Source organism: Lepidothrix coronata, unplaced genomic scaffold, assembly GCF_001604755.1.
Source record: "Lepidothrix coronata isolate B3197 unplaced genomic scaffold, Lepidothrix_coronata-1.0 Scaffold9, whole genome shotgun sequence".
NCBI classification, from domain to species: Eukaryota; Metazoa; Chordata; class Aves; order Passeriformes; family Pipridae; genus Lepidothrix; species Lepidothrix coronata.
The window spans coordinates 8,583,609-8,598,718 of record NW_016690189.1 but is presented as its reverse complement, the minus strand read 5'-3'; the positions used below and the strand labels follow the sequence as shown (position 1 = coordinate 8,598,718).

General features: G+C 42.3%; 1 protein-coding gene across 1 annotated transcript; it reads left to right on the top strand.

Annotated features, from left to right (window-relative positions):
• The first annotated feature begins 371 nt into the window (after nt 1-371).
• Nucleotides 372-14,081, top strand: HAL (histidine ammonia-lyase). The gene is made up of 20 exons (XM_017804461.1): nt 372-744; nt 1,167-1,227; nt 1,397-1,424; nt 1,721-1,795; nt 1,894-1,966; nt 2,045-2,111; nt 2,296-2,333; nt 2,414-2,539; nt 3,909-4,048; nt 5,550-5,597; nt 6,201-6,348; nt 6,433-6,528; nt 6,644-6,702; nt 7,479-7,559; nt 8,409-8,474; nt 8,578-8,743; nt 10,749-10,883; nt 11,879-11,987; nt 12,088-12,157; nt 13,207-14,081. Exons 1-20 carry the CDS (start codon nt 498-500, stop codon nt 13,363-13,365), a joined length of 1,992 nt encoding a protein of 663 aa, XP_017659950.1. The 5' UTR covers nt 372-497; the 3' UTR covers nt 13,366-14,081.
• Nucleotides 14,082-15,110: the final 1,029 nt, after the last annotated feature.

Genomic DNA, 15,110 nt, shown 5'->3' with positions numbered 1-15,110 from the left:
AAGTATAATCCAATCTTCTTTCAATCCTGGCAGTCATGAGCAACCCATAGTCTTAGGTGACTCTCTTGCAGCCCTTTCCCTCATGGAGGTTCTTGTTACTGTGGTTTACTACCAGATGTTAACTTTAATTCTCGTTAAACCCTTATGTTTTTAGAACAGTTGCACTGCATCTTAGTCGAATTTATCTAATCTTAGTACCTAGCTCCAGCTCCTGGATTTTCATTTCTATATTCCTGATGTGATCTTTGGAAAAAAAATGGGGGTTGTGTCCTGCCGTGAGAAGGTGTGTTCCCTGGGTTTGGTTTGATTGGATGAAGTCAGTCAAATACATCGATCTCGCTTATTTACAAAGGTGGGGATTTTGAGGGTGGATTTTTGCCTCTTTCGGATTGCAACACTGGACTCCAGACAGGCACTTCAGGCCATCGCGTGGTCAATGTGAGGCTGCTCCACACTGCAGCCCTTCTTGGTCAAGGAATAATTTTTGGAGAGAAAGCATGCCGAGATACACAGTGCATGTCCGAGGAGAATGGCTGGCAGTACCGTGCCTAAGCTCCACGAACACCATTCAGTGGCTGGGAAAGGAAGCTGTGAGGCGATACATGAAAAACAAACCTGACAATGGGGGATTTGCCTCAGTGGAAGAAGTGAAGTTTTACATTCGAAGGTGCAAGGGACTTGGCTTGTTGGATCTTGATGATACAGTGGGAGATGCTCTAGAGGACAATGAATTTGTTGAAGTTGGTAAGCAAAACCTTAAGCAATGTATTGCAGGGTGACTGTGTTGGCATCTGAGTCAGCCAACGGTGGCTTTATCTAGATTCATCTAAAATTGTGCCTGAGATAGTCTGCAGTTTTTATGGAAAAATGCCCAATCATCTAAGAATATTTAGTTTTTGGAAACAGACCTATATAAGGTTTAGAAGGTACAGGATTCTATATACATCGTCTGTATATGCTGTTATATATAGTATAAGCTGTTTCTGCTTTTACCTTTGGAACACCTTAAATAATACATACTTGTTATTTTCCCAGAAGCATACAAATATGTTTGGGGTTGATAACTGCAAATTACAATTCTTACCACTGTATATTGTAATGAATAACAACTTATATAAAGAATGCAATTTAATCCTCTTTGTGTTTATTCTGCATATTTCTTCTAGTTATAGAAGGAGATATAATGTCTCCAGATTTCATACCATCTCAGCCAGAAGGAGTTCATTTGTATCCTTTTTTGAGTGCTTTGTGAACTTTTTACAATTCCAGATTTATAATTCTCTAGATTCCTCATTTTTTTAGAGTTCTTTTGTTCTTTAAACATATTTCCAGCTGTAATCAAGTGGTTACTACCCATGAAATCTTGTCTGCCCTTTTTCCTTTACAGAACTTTCAGATACAGCAAATACCGAGAACCAGAACAGGTAGGAATCACCAATGATTTTATAACTCAGTAACAAATCCTGCTACTTACCAGAACATGCTGAGAGTTAAGCCATTGCAGCATTCAGAAGAGCAGGGGCTGTTAGATTGGCTGGGTCTAGGAAACTAAATTGTAATATGTTTATTATGTTTTTGTTACTGAGTTCCTGTCTTATGAATGAGCATGCAGAAGCCTCCTGTCATTGCTGAGTTTTGGCTGTATTTTTTATTTATTCTGATTATTAAGCAATGTTATACATATCTATATCCCAAAATAAAAAGTGATTTTTTGGTGTAGTATATTTCTTTAGATGGCAACAGCTTAACAACGGAGGACTTGGTCAATTTAGGAAAGGGGCTCTACAAGATAAAGGTAAAGATTCTGAACAAACACAGCTAAAAATTACATGTTTATTTTTCTACAACTAAATAATGATAAATAAACTGGTATTTAAACTACTTATGTTTTAGCTTACACCTGAAGCTGTAGCTAAAGTCAAACAATCACGAGAAGTGATTGAAAGGATCGTAAATGAACAGACAGGTAAATATTTTTACCTCTATTAATTGTTTAGAAAACTTCATCAGGTTCCCTTCTTAACCAGCAGTACATTTCTTGCAGTTGTTTATGGAATCACCACAGGGTTTGGGAAGTTTGCCAGGACTGTCATCCCAAACAGTAAGCTGAGGTAAGTTGTCTGTGCAGCTTTCTCTGTCCTTTCTTCTCAGGAAAGGAAGAAGAGGGAGCAGTTCAGCCCTATACTTTTATACTGTGGGGTTTAATGAGAGAGCTGCTTCAGTATTTCCTTCTGTTTTGTGCAAAATAAAACCTGATGAGACTTTTGGGGAATTTAACATGTTTTTTTTCTGTAGGGAGCTTCAAGTGAACTTGGTTCGTTCTCATTCTGCAGGTAATGAGAGACTGGCTTGATGTTTCCCTTTTCTGCCTCTGTTGGTAGCGGGTTAGTAACTGAGAGGGTTACCGTTTCAGGTGTGGGGAAACCTTTGACCCCTGAGAGATCTCGCATGCTGTTGGCATTGAGAATCAATGTCCTGGCCAAAGGATACAGTGGAATATCCCTAGAAACCCTCGAGCAAGTTATTGAAGCATTTAATGGTAAAAAGATGTTTAAAGAAAATCCTGATTTCCCATTTTTTTTCTTTTAACTATTTTGTTAAATGGTGTAACTCAATGGATCAAGCTACAGATGTTGGTCTTTGTACTTGGTGGTTCTGAGAGATCAGGACCAGAGCTTGGCTGTACAAGCTCACAACTGGAGACCATTCCTCTGTTGAAGGACGTGAAGTATGAGATGAATTGACAGGAAAGGCTGAAAGAAAGGCATGCAACAGATAGAAGTTTGGAAAATGAGCCTCTGAGAGGTCAGACAATAATTAGTTCAAGATTAAGCTTGACTTGGAACATAACTCTGGGCAAGCACTTTTGCAAAGCCTCAGATCTTTAACTTCTGTCCTGTCAGGTGCTGATGTGTATGACACCATCTTTAGGGATACTGGGTTTCGGGGGAAAGTGGGCTATTACCATATAGAAAACTGCATGTGTTAGTGTTTGTCAAGCAGAGCAGCTTAAGCAGCACCTGTTTTTGTGAGTAGACCCCCTGAGACCTACAGAGGTGTTTGTAAGCAAGGGCTACAAGGCGGCCACACAGAAGCACATGGCTAGTCAGCAGCCACATAGCCACAACTGTCACAGCAGTTCCAACTGGGTGGCCTTCCCTCCCTTGCCTGGTGCTGTGGCAGAGAAACTAGAGGGGTGGCTGTGTTCTTCATTATCTGATGACCATTGATGGTCCCTCTGGTGAGGCATGACAGTATGGCAGTGATGAGCAAAGAGCACCTTCCCTATAGTCAGTGTTAGGTTCAACTCTCCTTGTCTCCTTTTCCTAAACTGTAGATTGGAAGATTGTTCTGAGACTATAGACCAGATATATATGAGAGAAGAGCCATGTTCATTTATGTGAGCCCCTAAGAATACAGTCTTTGTGCTGCCCTCTGTTTTACCCTCCTCCTCCTCCTCCTGCAGCAGGTGAAGGAGCTGCAAAAGAAGAGGAACGGACTGGTCCCTTCCCTGCTTTTTCTGCAGTTTCCCAGGCTCCGTTTTTTCATTTTCACACATTTCAGTTCCCTGAGGATTAGGATGGGGGGAAGAGAGCTCAAAGATGGTTTCTAAGAGTAACCCAGTGTTTAGTGGAGTCAGAAATTAAGAGAGAGCTTTGTCCACACCAGGCGGTCACCCTGCGACGGAGACCTGAGAGGAGTGATGTTGTAGCTGCCTGGCTACGTGGCTGTAGATGCAATCACCCTGGGCTGTGGTCCCCCAGACTGCAACAAGAGTAGTCCTGTTGGTGCCATTGTCCATGATTGCAGGATGTTACTGTGATCACACTTATGAGCTGGCTTCTCTGTTTTCCAAAGCATGTATCAAGGTGAAGCTGTAATAGTTGTTTGGTTTTTTTTCTTTCTAGCATCGTGCCTTCCTTACATCCCAGAGAAAGGGACAGTTGGAGCCAGTGGAGACTTGGCCCCCCTCTCTCATCTTGCTCTGGGATTAATTGGAGAGGGAAAGATGTGGTCCCCAAAGAGTGGCTGGGCTGATGCTAAATACGTAAGATTCGTGCACCTGATTGTTTGTTTTTTTTCTGCTTAGTGACTCATTTTCCGAATTGCACGTAGCTTTGAGAGAAAGAGAGCTTTTGCTCAGATTAATAACATGTAAAAGTCTTCAGAGTTTCTGTACCAGTTTGAATTGGGACTAGGCTGCCTTTAACAACTCATCCTCTGCCTTGAGGAAGGTGGATCCATGAGAATGCAATAACTGACTCACATGTCACTGGAGCAGATATAATAAGCAGCATATTAATAAGTCCCAAGAAATATAATGCCATAGTATTGCAATACAAAATACCACAGTGACATCATTTATGAACTAGAGAGAGTGACAGGAAATTATACCAATTATGAAAGAACTATTACTGCATCTTCAGCTCCATGAACATTAGCGCTTTTCTAACAAATCCAAGACCACTTCTCAAATTCAAAACGTCAGATCCTGAGTACCTGGAGATTTATTTGAGGCAGGAATTTAGCAGTAAAATTTCTACTGATTTTATAATTGCTTTAAGTAAATACACGGGTTTTTGTGTATTTATCATTTTATCATTTTTGATAAATTAACTAGGGTAACAAGGAACCTTTATATTATCCTCCTCCACAAGATGACAGTGTTATAATGGAATTAGTTTTTAATCAATTGTTTTTCTCTTACTAATACATCAATAGATTGATCTTGTGTTGAGTATCTCAAAAATGGGCCCCTCCAAAGTCCTTCATGGTAGTTTGTGCCACTACACCTATCACTCCTATCCATGAATATTTGATTACCAGACTTATTCATGGATTGATAGCTGTACATCACTACAGACTGGAGAAGTATTGAGGACTACTGAGGCTGAGGAGTAGGTATGAAGCAGACCAGTGTGTCCTGGACCTTCAGGACCAGAAGTTACAGTTGTACACCCCTGAGATGCATTACCTCTTCAGCTAGAAAGGTTGAGAGATTCTATTCAGAAACAAGATTATGCTGTTTCTGAATTTCCCACAAGAGCAATTGCCCTATAGAATAGTCATGTATAGAATAAACTGAGTAGGACGACTCCTGTCACTAGAGATTTTCTACAGAAAGGATTAGGGAATCATTTATAAAGGAATAATTTATGCCAAGCCAAAACTGCTATGAGGCAAAGTGTAGGCAAAACTGCCTTCCCAAGACGTTTCCAGTCTTCTTTCCTATTACTCTCTTCCGTCATCTAAAATACAGAAGATGTTAATGGGCTGTGACAGTATCTCACTTCAGTGCTCCTACTACCTTGTTTTACTAGCATTAGGAAATGAGGTGCTAGTTTGGAAGCCCAAAAATGCTATCCTTTATTTAGCCCAGCAGAAAAAAATATGTTGAATGTTCATGATGTAAAGCTCTTTTCCCCCCATCACTTAAGGAATTTGTTAATACTTCTGTTCATGGAAACATTTAAGATTTAAAACTTTTAGCGATCAAATTACCGAAAAGTATTTTTCATTAATTACCTTGTCATTAAACTCCTTCACAGGTCCTGGAAGCCCATGGACTGAAACCAATCACCTTGAAACCAAAAGAGGTAATAAAGTATAATGATGCCCGCTGATGGAAAACGAGCATAGTCAATCATTAGTTGCTTTATGCATACAATAACAGCATTAAATGAATTAATAATGTATTTAATTCAAACTTCAGAAGGATATTAATGAGGTGTTATTGGGAGTGGGATTCACCTCTCCTAGTGTCACCCTACTTGACTTGAAATGTCAGACCCAAACTTGGTATTTAGATTGGCTCTGTGGTCAGTGGAGAGAGACAGGCCTCTTCAGAAAGCACTTTATATCACCCTGAAACAGCTGACTAAAAAACACCTTCAAGGTACCTATCTGCCCTTTGGCCATAGCAGAGCCCAAATGACTGACTTGAACCATGTATCTGACTTGTTTGGAACTGCTGGAGTTCCAAAGGTGCTTACTGTGACTTAGTAGCATCATGAGCAATGACAGTTTATGTAGCAAAGATGCACTATCAAGCTGTGCATTTATGATTTCAGGATGGTCTAGAAAGCTGAGCAAAGGTCTTTCATTCAAATGAGAAAGAGAATTATCACAGAGATGGGGAATTGTCACAGCGTGTGAAATAACTGCAGTGAATTTGCTTAACATCTGCTATCTTTTTGAAGGGCCTGGCCCTCATCAATGGGACACAAATGATCACCTCACTGGGATGTGAGGCGGTTGAAAGAGCCGCGGCTATAGCGAGGCAGGCTGACATAGTCGCTGCCCTCACACTCGAAGTCTTGAAGGGCACAACAAGGGCCTTTGACACTGGTGGGTACTGGTGCATCCCTGTCTGTTTCCTTAACAGCTCTTGGCAAGAGAGGCAAAACCTAACAGTCTAACTTGTGTTACTAGACATCCATGCAGTACGGCCACATCGAGGCCAGGCTGAGGTGGCATTTCGATTCAGGTCCCTTCTAGATTCTGACCATCATCCATCAGAAATAGCAGGTGAACAACCTTAACCTTCACCATCTCAGATTACCGGAACAGGCTGGGTCCTTCAACAGGACAGAATGCTTTTGTGTAAGAAATATTTGTCTTTTGCTTCCCTTGTTCCTTCTAGAGAGCCATAGATTCTGTGACCGAGTTCAGGATGCATACACAATGCGCTGCTGCCCTCAGGTAAAAACTGGCTTTTATCTCCTTTCCCAACAATAGGCAGTGAAGTTTCCCTCAGAAATACTGTCAGTTATGTACTGTCTGACTCTGCTAGAGGAAGTGGTTTTATTTTGTTTCTTCTTCACTTCAAAGTTAGTGTTAATGGAGACATATAATTTGTTGATCCCATGCACACACGCATCAGGCAACGTCTAACTAAGCTGTGTTCAGATGTGGAGGAGGCCAGGTGTTGGAAGCAGAGGGAAGGTGCTGGTTTCCATGCTTGCAGGTTTTGTAGGAAGTTTCTTCTGCATTGGTGTTAAGACCATGAACTGACTGTTTCCAAAAGCAGACAGAGTGTAGTATCTCAAACATGTTGCAAGAACTCAATCCTGTGAGTTTTAACAGGAGCAAAACTATTAAATCAGTGGAATTAATGGAATGTAATTAATTAATGAGAGATTTTGTTTTCTGTGGGGTTCTTGTAAGGCTACTTCTCCCCTAATAACACTTCTGCCTCTGAATAAATATCTTATCTTCCATTTAGGGCAAACCAACCCAAACAAGTAAAGAATGTCATATTCAGATTACTCTTTCAGCAAAACTGCCATAATAATAGTAAATATAGTCTTTCAAGTGTCCAGGATGGGCAGTGTCCCACAGTGATGCAAATCCAAGACTATCTTCATGTGTGGATGTAGAGTGGGATGATGGGAAAGAGGGTCCCTGCAGCTCGGTTAGCATCCTGAAGATAAACTAATTGTAGATACTAAGCTCAGGTGTAATGTCTTTTGTTCTAGGTCCATGGAGTTGTAAATGATACAATTGCTTTTGTGAAGGACATAATGACAACTGAAATCAACAGCGCCACGGACAACCCTGTATCTTTTTGATAACTTTATTACTATGTAAAATTCTTCTTGGCCTTTTTTATCCTTTTCTTCTGCATAAATACTTGCACAGGAGGCAAAAAAGTCATAGCTGGCTTTGGTCAATAACTGCCATTGGCTGCAAGAGCAGCCTATATCCCTTTCTCCAAGACTGTATTGGAGGTATGCTAGTGTGTGTTGGGGCAAGGAAACCATGTGTGCATATGCTTTGGTGCATGTTAAATGTTTCCTAGATGAGAGTCCATATACTTTGATTGAATATGTCAGATAGATGGGACTTGGCAACCAAATGAATGGTAATTTGGTGTATGAAGCATCTGTTGGTGCAGCATGAGTGAAACCTGAACTACAGAGCAAGATTTCCACTTGGTCAGGGAAGATAGACAGATGTGTGATTGGTAAGCACCATGGTGGCTCAGCCTGGTGGTAAACTGCACAGTTTTTGCATTGGCACTGAGCAAGGCTGGATTTCTGTCAGCAGTATAATGATGCTGTGCATAATATCATCTATGAAGAATCTGTCAAGGAGCTGAAAAACTACTCTAGCATCCAAACAGATGTGTTTCTTTGCACCCCTCCCCACCCTCAATCAAAGACCTCATTTTATGTAGCTTATTTGAAAAAAAAAAAAAACATGTCAAAATTGAAACTAGAAGTTTGGAGAACTGAGATTGGGTCTTCATTTCCTGAAAAGCGAAATTGCAGAAGTAATATAATGTGCTTGCAAATAAAAGCCTATTGGCACAAACATTTCTTCAGTTAAGATATTCCAATTACTGGCAGATATCTTTCATGTAAACTGTATTTCACTCATGTGCGTGCCTTAACTTCTCCTTAAAGATGGTGTTTGCTGAAAGAGCAGAGACCATTTCTGGAGGAAATTTTCATGGTGAATATCCTGCAAAGGTAATTAAGCATTTGGAGAAAGGAAAAAAAAATATTTCGTTTCTGTTTTGGTTTGTTTGTTTGTTTCTGTAATCCGGTCTAATGAGGTTTTTTTCTTTCGTAGGCTCTGGACTATTTGGCAATTGGTGTGCATGAACTCGCTGCAATTAGTGAAAGAAGAATTGAGAGGCTCTGCAACCCCTCACTCAGTGAACTGCCTGCATTTTTAGTCACTGAAGGAGGTCTGAACTCAGGCTTCATGATTGCACACTGCACAGCAGCTGCCCTGGGTGAGTGCTTGAGCAGTATCATTGAGAGAGCTAGACAGACCAATTTCTATCAGGGCAGATGTAATCTAATAGTAGATACAAAGGTATCTTGCTCCTGTTTTCAGTCTCTTCTCCACGTATTTTGTGCTGTTTGGGTGCAAAGTCTAAGCATTGAGTGCAGCTGCAATTATTTCAGCTCAGGTTTCTTCCTTGTTCTGCACTGACTCTTGGGCAGGTTAAATGCTCTGAGCAGCCCCAAAAGTGGAAGGCCCTCAGTGTCTCCATTTGATGACCGGGTCAGTACATCAGTATCAGACCCCATAGTCCTCAGAAGACTGGAATTCCCAGGGCTAGTTATCGGAGGAGCACACTGAAATTAAGCACTAGTTCATTTTTTTGTCTGGCACTCATGACTAAGGCAACAAAAAGCCTGCTGGCTGCTGAGATATTACAGTTCAGGAAAACATGAGCCAATATAAAGGTAAACATGCTCTGAGAAGACAGTAAATTTTAAAAGATGCAAACAGACAAAGGAACAGAGGATGTCAGATAAATGAGTAGATAAATATCCTGCTGAAAAAAGTGAATTAACTAAATTGATGTACTAAATAGCCTGGAGGCTATTTTGGGAAGTGGATCTGGTCCCCTTGTTTGAGGGCTGGAAACTTACCTTTTGTTTGGGTAGAGTTTAGGGTGGCTCCAGGCCTCAGCTGTTGCTTGGCTTCAGGTTTCACAGCACAGTTCTGCAACCTGGAGTGACAGCTTCTGGGGTGTTTGTGGTCTCTGCTGACACCAGGAGTCCAGGGGTCAAAACCTTCTTTTCCAGGTCAAAATAGACAGGATTTTATCTAAACTGAAGTTTGAGTTCCTTTTCTTTTTTTTTAACAAGGTACTACTAATATTTTTTAAATCACTCTGCCAGTTTCTAGGGTGTTTGTGTACCAGCTAATCTTGTTCACTGCCAGGATTAATAGATAAAGCTGCAAAAAATTTGCAGACGTTTTGCAATGCCACTGGATGTGTCTCTGCCCCCTCTCCAAGAGCTCTATGCTGCTGAACTGAGCTGTTTGCAGTGGCCACATGCAGCCTTCCTACGACCTGCCATCACCTGCTTGAATGTGCCAGCTGGGCTCTGGTACTGGACTGTGTCACTCCAGCCTATTTGCAATTGTGTCACCACCTCTCCGTTGCTCTTGTTGCTTTTCTGAAGCCACTAATTTGGCAAGGGCGTTACACAGCATCCCGCTGGGCTTCAAAAGGAAAAGGCCTGAGTGCAACCAGAGCTCTGTCAATGCAGACTTCATTTTTTCTCTTCTAAAGAGCAACTCTCAACTTCAAATTGTCATCGAACAGTGCCCAAAGCCCTTCCTGCAGCCAAATTCCCCTTGCTTTGGGGTGCAGCTTGAGAGACTTACTCCAGGGCTCACACCTGGCTTTCAAAGCAGGAATGCTGTCACTCTCAGGGACATGATCAGTCTTGTGAAATGAGGGTGGGAGAGGATTCATATCAAACTCCTGCATCTTTCTAGAGGAAGTTCTTTGAGTGCCTCAGCTCCAATGAGGAGACCAGATGCTGATCTCTAGCTGTCTTCTTGAAAGCAGGGGAATGGTGATATCTGTAACCCTAAAAAAAAAGAGGGAACCACTGATCTTTACAGGCCTTGGAGAAACAGGCAAGACCAGGCTTGTGTTTTGGTTATGCTGTCTGCTCTTTTTCTTTAATGCCATCAGGCCTTTGAGCCAGAGCAACTCAAGCCTGAAGATGGGGGAGGGAAGAGTGAGCAGTGTTTCTATATTTGGCTAATATTTGCATCTGAAGATTGATATTGTTTGCAATATAGAGGCAAAGGTTATCAAGGTGGTTATTACGAATAATTCAGTCCAGGTAAAATATGGATGCATCCTTGAAAGAGGAGCAATAGTTGGACCCAAAGTGGCAGACAGGCTTTGTGCTCCAGGTTGGCCATTGCTTCTTCTGTCTCCTGCCCATTCTCTCCTACACTCATTGTGCTGGATTTTTTTGCAGTTTCTGAGAACAAAGCCTTGTGCCACCCCTCTTCTGTGGATTCCCTCTCAACTAGTGCTGCTACAGAGGATCATGTGTCCATGGGAGGATGGGCTGCAAGAAAAGCTTTGAGAGTTATTGAACACGTGGAACAAGGTAAAATTAAAATGCTGACTTCCAGATAGACCTCTGGGATGTAACCAGATGAAGATATTAGTGCCATTCATTCTAGATAGATTTTAAGAAAAAGGGAGTTAATGCATCTAAAAGAACTGTCTAAAAATACTGTGTTAAGTACATATTAAGTACAAGCATTTAGATCTTTTGAATGGAAATGAGGTAAAAGCTCTCTTGCTTTTGATTTATTTATTTATTTGCCAGATGATGTGCAGAGATAAGATGTCAGCTGTTAGTAGAACAGAGTAATACGCAGTACACAAATGCTGAACTCACTTGCCCAGTTTATACATTTGAAAGCTCTGAAGACTTACTTTACAGAAATACACTTTTTGGGTGCAAAGAAATGAGTTTAGGAAACCGTATGTTTCAACAGCATGCTAAGAAACTGAGTGTCCTAGATCCAGTTGGTTCACTCAGTTCCTGGGTGAATTGACTCATGAAAATGAGGAGCTATTACTGATAATGATGGGGTGTGAGTATGCAGATACAGTGCCAACTTCTCCAGACAGAATACTGTCTTTCAAAGTGCTATATTTTTACTGATGTTTTCACGTGGGCTCTTGCAAGCTTTATAGAGAGAACTTCCTTTTAAAGCTCAGGCCTCTCTCTTCTCAGTGCTAAAAAGGTTTTCTGATTTATGATGGACGTTAATTTGAGTATTCAAGACACCCTGGAAGAGATTCCCAGAGTTTTAAGACTCTGGTGACCAGAAGTTCCTGGTACACTTGAAAGGTCTGCACAGCAGAGACCCAAAATCTGCTTGCTGAGGTGCTGGATACTGCTCCCAGCACCATCCATGAAACACTCCTGTCACTGGAGTGGCTCTCTGGGGTGTGTGGATCCACTGTTTTTTCACATTGCCTGAAACCATATCATATCAGCCAGAACAAAGGCCAGTGGTAGCTTTATACAGGAAACCTCCCCTTGAGCTGTGCCTGTCAAACATCCCTTTCACTGTTCTGATTCCCTAGTTCTGGCTATTGAGCTTCTTGCTGCCTGCCAGGGCATTGAATTCCTGCGCCCTCTGAGGACAACAACCCCATTGGAGAAGGTCTATGACCTTGTGCGTTCAGTGGTGAGGTAAGATCAGATAAATGCCTTCCCCAGAGGTTGCCTGGGGAGCAGCTGCTGCTGGTGGTGGTTAATGTTTGGCCAATGTTTGCAATATGTCTCGTTACAGGCCTTGGATGAAGGATCGCTTCATGGCCCCAGACATCGAAGCAGCTCACAGGCTGCTTGTGGAGCAGAAGGTGAGTGCTGGCTTTTGGCATGCGCAGTAGTTTGTCCCAAAGAGCAGGCTGCAGCTCTACTCTGGAAACACCCCTCCATACGTGCCCTGCATGGCCTCACTAAAAGCACTCCTCTGCCTGGGGCAATCCCACCAGATGTTTTGAGATTTGTTTTTTTCTTAGTTTTGGAGGATAGGTTTAGAAATCAGTTCCTAAACCTGCCCTGTGTTATAAGTAGCTTACACTTCTAAATCTGTCATGGTCCAGACACAGGTCCAACTTTGAATTGTTTGAGGGCAGGGTCCTATAACCCCACAGATGTCCAGAGGTATCAACAGTCTCTCCAGATAGTGATCCTTATTCCTGGGGCATAGATTGTTCCCTAGCCTGAAGGCCTTTGTGCATGGTCTCAAAGCAATAAGGGGACATGGCGGAAGGAATAGCAGTGGTGATATGTGTTAACCTAGGCTAAGTGTACACCTTTAGGATCTATCTATTTTATTGGTTTGTAAAATAAAATTAACAAAAGAATTGAGGAGAGTAAGCAAATGGGAGAAGAAACTCTTCCCCCTTTTTTTCTTGTGTTACAGGAGGAGAGACAAAGGGAACTGTAGAGCATTTTCCTTTTTTGCCTTGAACCCCAACAACTATCCTTCCCCTTTTTCTTTGTCCATGCCAGCTTCTGTTTTACTTCCCCAACCCCTTCATGATCAAGTGGTTTTGTTGTAAGTTACAATAATTCTCTCCCAACTATTGCACACAGAGCATTAACCAGCTAACAAGACAAGGCAAAGTGGTTTTGCCTTGAATCCTTTCACCTTGTCCCCTTGGAGCTGTATCCTTTCCCATCCCCTGTCAACTCCATCCACATGCTCTTCCCTAAACCTTGCTCTCTCTGCCTCTCTGATTCTGCTGATCACATACAGTATATCTGCACAGGTCTGCCTCCTACCCATATCTACCTCAACCTCAATAATTTTTCTACAGGGCTTCCTGAACTTGCGAGTTGATGTCTTAGCTGACCTTTTGTTTTGCCTCTGACTCTGCTGTTTCACTTTCTTGTTTCACAGGTGTGGGAAGTGGCTCAACCTTACATTGAAAAGTACAGGAGGGAACATATCCCTGAATCAAGACCCATTTCACCTACAGCTTTCTCCCTGGGATCGCTGAGAATGAATGCTGATGTTAGTCATGACCATGAGCATCAGGATGAACTTCAAGAGCTGTAATCCTCTGGTAGAGAGCAGATCCTTTCCAGACCTTGTCTGAGGGTGGCTGTTTTACTCAAACTCAATGTGGTTTCTCCAGGTGACTCAGGGGACTTGACTGTCTAGCTCAGGAGTACAAACAGATATTAAAGAAATGGCTCACTGCTTTCCTGACATGTGAAAGATAACTTTGTCCTGATAATGTGGTTTTGACTGAATTTCCTGAACTTCTGAACACAAATCATTCAGACTCCCGCTGAAGCCAGTGGATGTTTTATGCAGGGCCTCCTGTATTTGTTTTGACAGCTCTTTGCCTGTTTTCTCTTCATTTGTGCCAATGTTATCAACCTATTTAGTATTCTCACTTTTTTTTTCTGCTTTGTGTAACTGCTGTGGTCCCCTTCATTTTGCCACAAGAAAAATTATCTTTACATTTAATTCTTCTTTTTTTGCAGATCATATGTGAAGTACAGGTTCTTGTATAACAGGAGCATTTTTTGAGCAGGTGCTTCACAAGTCAGAAAAGCTGAGTGCATAAGAATGTGCTATGGAGATTATTTCTCCAGAACAAATATTCTGGAGAAGTTCTTGCAGAAGTTCCTACGTCCATGTTACCTATGTCTCACTCCCAGCCACTGTGGATGTCGTCACTGAAGTGAGCCACGCTAATGCAGCTTTCCAAGAGCTATGTGCTCACATCTGCAATCAATAAACTGAGGCTTCACATAAGACTATAACAATCTATTTTCCTGTCACGTGTGATGATGAAAATGTAAAGCAAAAGCTTAATTTGGAAATAGAGAGGACAGGTGAAACAGGGGCCAGAAAGGGGGGAGGAGGAGGTGTAGGAATGGTGGATGTGAACCAGTGCTGAGGCAATAGCACCAAGAACTACACTCCCATGGCTCACCAGGTATCTGCCTGGCTGCCAAGGGCTTTTGACATGTTCTCTGTGTTACAACACTGACCTCTGGCACAGGCTTTATTTTACAAGGGAAGAGTCAGGACATAGATTTCACATCATGGTGCAATGATGACATGGCACTACTGAGCTGGCTGTGGGGCATTCAGCATGAGCTGGAAATCTTCCCAGGCTATTGGCTATGCTGCAAGGGGTGGCCAAAGCACTAGTGTGGGGCTACCTTTGAGCGTTTGAGACCTGCCATGTTAAATGTGCCCTGAGGAGGGGGCTCATGCCTGTTAGCAAGCTACCAGGAAGACACCTAACCTGGCCAGAAGACCTGAGAACTAGGGCACCCATGGCACATAAGCTCCCAGTTCAGGTCCTTCCATCTGCACCTGATGTGCAGCATCTCCATCCTGTCTCTCCCTCATGTGCCAAGAAAGTCCCTACCCTTTCAGCTTGAGGCTCTCTGTAGCAGGCATATCTCAATCTCCTGAAGCTGTTCCATTTTGTATAGAATAAGGTATTAATTAAAAATGAGTGAAAGTGAACAACCAAGCTTATTATATCTTGTAGGATCAACCACTTGCCCTCAGCTCTGTGTTAAGGCTGACAGTTCCTTCAGCAGCAAAGCCAGCAGAAGTTCCTACATCCATGTTACCTATGTCTCACTCCCAGCCACTGTGGATGCTAAAAGCAAAAAACTTCCTGCACTCCAGAGAGATGTGCCTTCCCTGGCAGCTGCACAGCCACAGTGGTACTAGTGCTGTAAACTGCAGAACCACATAGCTGGCTGTCAGGAACACTCAGGCCAGCTGTGCCACTGAGGGATAACCCCACACTCTAACTGCAAACTGCCACT

Coding starts and splice junctions, on each gene's coding strand:
- HAL (XM_017804461.1), top strand. CDS start 498: ATGCCGAGATACACAGTGCATGTCCGAGGAGAATGGCTGGCAGTACCG. Junction 745..1,166: donor CAATGAATTTGTTGAAGTTG/GTAAGCAAAACC, acceptor TATTTCTTCTAG/TTATAGAAGGAGATATAATG. Junction 2,334..2,413: donor GGTTCGTTCTCATTCTGCAG/GTAATGAGAGAC, acceptor TTACCGTTTCAG/GTGTGGGGAAACCTTTGACC.